Source organism: Mus caroli, chromosome 4 (genome assembly GCF_900094665.2).
Source record: "Mus caroli chromosome 4, CAROLI_EIJ_v1.1, whole genome shotgun sequence".
Taxonomy (NCBI): Eukaryota; Metazoa; Chordata; class Mammalia; order Rodentia; family Muridae; genus Mus; species Mus caroli.
Window position 1 is genome coordinate 75,057,661 of NC_034573.1, and position 3,709 is coordinate 75,061,369.

Here is a 3,709-nt window from a genome sequence, read left to right on the forward strand (position 1 = left end):
ATATATATATATATATATATATATATCCTTCATCAGTGTGATTCCTGAAATGGAATGGCTTCATTAGCTAATGTCAGCATGGATATTAGTAGGTCACATGACAGTAAAATGCTAGAAGGTAGTACCAAGGGCAGGCCATGAATCAAGAAGCCAGTACCTGTAACACACAGCATAAGACTTAACATGTGCTGAAGTTTGACTTCATAAACCCCTATTTCATAAACAATGTAGTTCAACTGTGTAAACAAGATTATAGTGTGAATATATTACAACACTTAGGAGAATAGAACTTTCAAGAATCTCAGAGACATCTATTTACATATGCAGGAGAAAGTAAATGTTTGCTGAATAAATTAACTAAGGAATGAATATGGATAATTAATATACTAATTACAAATCAGTAATGTTTGTTATGACACACAGCTTAAAAACCTCTAAGAAATGACAGTATAAATTAAGAATAAATGAGTGAAACATGTTAAAATTTACCTTGTTTCTGAAATGTTATGAGAAGGTATTTTTAATTTATATTTTATGTTTGAAATTCCCTCTTTTTTTTTTTCAAAATATCATTCTGGGGCTCTTGAAGATTCCAAAGTGGCTTTCTTTTCACATACTTGGGATAGGGCTATCTGTAATGGGGCACTACGTGACTCCTTTCTGATGGATGGCTCTACTGTTCTTCTTATAAGAAGGGACAAAATCCATTATGGGGTTCGTAAAATGGTCTAAAAGGAGAGAATGGTTTCCTATGCTCTATAGTTTCACAGTTCAGCATCTCTGCTAAAGAACAACTGTGAATACCTGCTTCCTTAGGGGATTTCTGGAAAATCACATGTGGCCTTGAACAATGAACTAGATCATCAGAAGCCTCTTGTGAAGTACATACATACACTAGAGCTTTTGGGATACACATATGTAACCTGTCATCCCCGATGTTGCTTTCAAGTAGATGAACCCATGACACTTATATCTACACTGAATCCTGGCAGAAGAGACAAGGTATATAAGGTCTTGAGTGGCCATATATATATATATATATATATATATATATATATATATAACTATAGCTCAAAAGACAGTCACCTGGTTGCTTAGAGACAAGAGTTCCCAAACAGGAGGACTCTACAGCTGCTTGGTTAGTCTTAACTTCTTAGCTCACTATGTTTGGTCTTTACAGTTGGTTGTGGCCCTCATTCATAAACTCTGGAGTTGATACAAATTAAAAAAAAAACAAAAAACAGATTTTGTTGTTGTTTGTTTGAGTTCTAGTTTGAGAAAGGGGATTGTTATATATCCCTAGCTGGCCAGGAATTAGTGATATAGCCCAGCTGGCTACAAGATTATTGCAATCCTCCTGCCTCTTGGAGTACTGAGATTACAGAAGTGTACACATGAGGACTGGTAATAAAGACAAACAAGGACCCTCTGGACTTGCCACTGGATCATCTAAGTGACATCAGTTCTAGACCATGATACTTTCTATCAAAGCATGAAGTCAAAACACAGCCCTCAAGGTGACCTGAACAATCTAAATCAAAGCCGGGATCAGGAAGAAAACAGTCACCTCCTTTTCTGTCATCAGTGCATTAATACTGGCACCTTGGATATGTCTGCTCACACTGGCATAAACCAAGAGCTGATGAAGTAACAGAGCTTCCCCTTGGCTTAAGTAGTCAGCCAGGTGAGTTTACCCTAGAGAAACCCAATCAAGCTGACCAAGAATGGCACCTCAGGTGAGGTGGCCGCTGTAAACAACTGGACATTGTTTGGACTAACAATGCTTTCTATCTATATCGGAGTACAATCTGCAAAGTTAATTTCTGCATCCCTTTACACACTGCATGTGAGTGTGTATTCCTGTACACTTCCAACCCCCACCAAAGCGCCATAACTGAAAAAGCACTTATCTACAGGAAACGTATGTGGGTTATCATAATAACACAGGGTACATTTAATTAATCACACTTCCTTTGATATAAATGCCCATCTATGGTCACAGAGAGAACTGAACTGAAGGGATACCAATACGATGACCAATGAGAACAGCCTAAACATGAGCGTTACAGAACACAAAGCTAAATGGAAATGTTTACAAAATTAGGTAATACCTTCGGTTATTTTATTAGAAAATTTAAGATTTTTTTTTCTGAATCATGAATTTTAAAATGCAGATACTTTTAAGTGGTCAGTTTTCACACCATATTTAAGATTTAAAATGTGCAGGATTTTAGTGATTCTGTGTACCTGTGTAGAGAGAAAAGCGTTTACTTACTTCTGGATACTCTCACAAGCTCTGATACATTGAAGACTCCGGATTTTACAAAGCTGTCCTCGAGGTACCCTGAAAACAAGCATCAAAGGAAAAGGGTCAGAACACGCAGAGGGTAAAGATACCAATTAAGTTCTAGAGTTTGTTCTTTAGACTAGAACAAACGCCGGGAATGCTTATTCTAAAGACAAGTAAGATTGGAACCCAAGTACAAGCTTAATCTGTTTTCAAAAATAAGAAATATAAATAACATAGAAAACCCATGGAATTTCCCATTCGTTTTCTAAATCTGTAATTGGTAGGATCCTGTTTGCCATGGAAGACAGGGAGAAGGAAGGCTGGGACATGCTCTGAATGCATCTCATTCTACAACACCTGGAAAGCCAGTCGACCTATTAAAAATGGGGGAGGGGGGAAGGAGATAGAAAGAAAAGGAAAACCACAACCACATCACAATTAGCATCGCCTTGGAAAAGCTTCAAAGATCTCTCAAAAGCACTATTCTTTCACAAATCCTTCCCTGATTAAAGAACAGTGAGCTGCTGCTACCAGAATTTCCAGCCTTGTTCCAGGGCCATTCAACCAAGGATCAAAACTTGACAAAGAGTGGAGCAGAGACTGAAGGAAAGGCCATCCAGAGACTGCCCGACCTGGGGATCCATCCCACATGCAGACACCAAACCCAGACACTTGCTGATGCCAAGAAGTGCTTGCTGACAGGAGCCTGATACAGCTGTCTCCTGGGAGGCTCTGCCAGATCCTGACCAATACAGATGCTCACAGCCAACCATTGGACTGAGAACAGGGACCACAATGGAGGAGTTAGGGGAAGGACTGAAGGAGCTGAAGGGGCCCTATCTGACATCAATGGGAGTGGAGGCACTTGGTCTTGTGAAGGCTTGATGCCCCAGTGTAGAGGAATGCTAGGGCAGTGAGGCAGGAGTGGGTGGGAGGGTGGGGAAGCACCCTCATATAAGCAGGGTAAGGGGGAGATGGGATAGGGGGTTTGCAGAGGGGAAAGTGGGAAAGGGGATAACATTTGAAATGTAAACAAATAAAATATCCAATTTAACAAAATAAATAAGATAGCATTCATAAAAATAAGATTATGTAAACAAAAATAACAAAACAAAACAAAAAACCCTTGGGACACAATGAATCTCTCCTTGCACCAAGCTGAATCTGTGAACCTTAAATTTTCTTTGGCAATTTTCAACATTTTCCTTACTCATCCTACTACTGGATTCCTCTCATTGTTTTTTTTTTTTTGTTGTTTTTGTTTTTGTTTTTCAAAAACTAGATGTTGCAAATGCAGTGAAGCACACAGCTAGCATAGGCTCGGTCCAGGACCCCGGGGAAACCCTAACTGGCTTGGTAGGTCATCACATGGTGTCCAGAAGTTTTACAACTCTTTTTTTTTTTTTTTTTTTTTTTTTT

At 39.0% G+C, this 3,709-nt stretch overlaps 1 protein-coding gene across 9 annotated transcripts in view; it reads right to left on the bottom strand.

Annotated features, from left to right (window-relative positions):
- Nfib (nuclear factor I B) overlaps positions 1–3,709 on the bottom strand; it is a 215,732-nt gene that overhangs the window by 65,985 nt on the left and 146,038 nt on the right. For all 9 annotated transcript variants that reach the window (XM_029476293.1, XM_021160527.2, XM_029476292.1 and 6 more), the window contains one exon: positions 2,276–2,344. In XM_029476293.1, the coding sequence (XP_029332153.1) occupies positions 2,276–2,344 (69 nt within the window). The remainder of the gene's footprint in view (positions 1–2,275; positions 2,345–3,709) is intronic.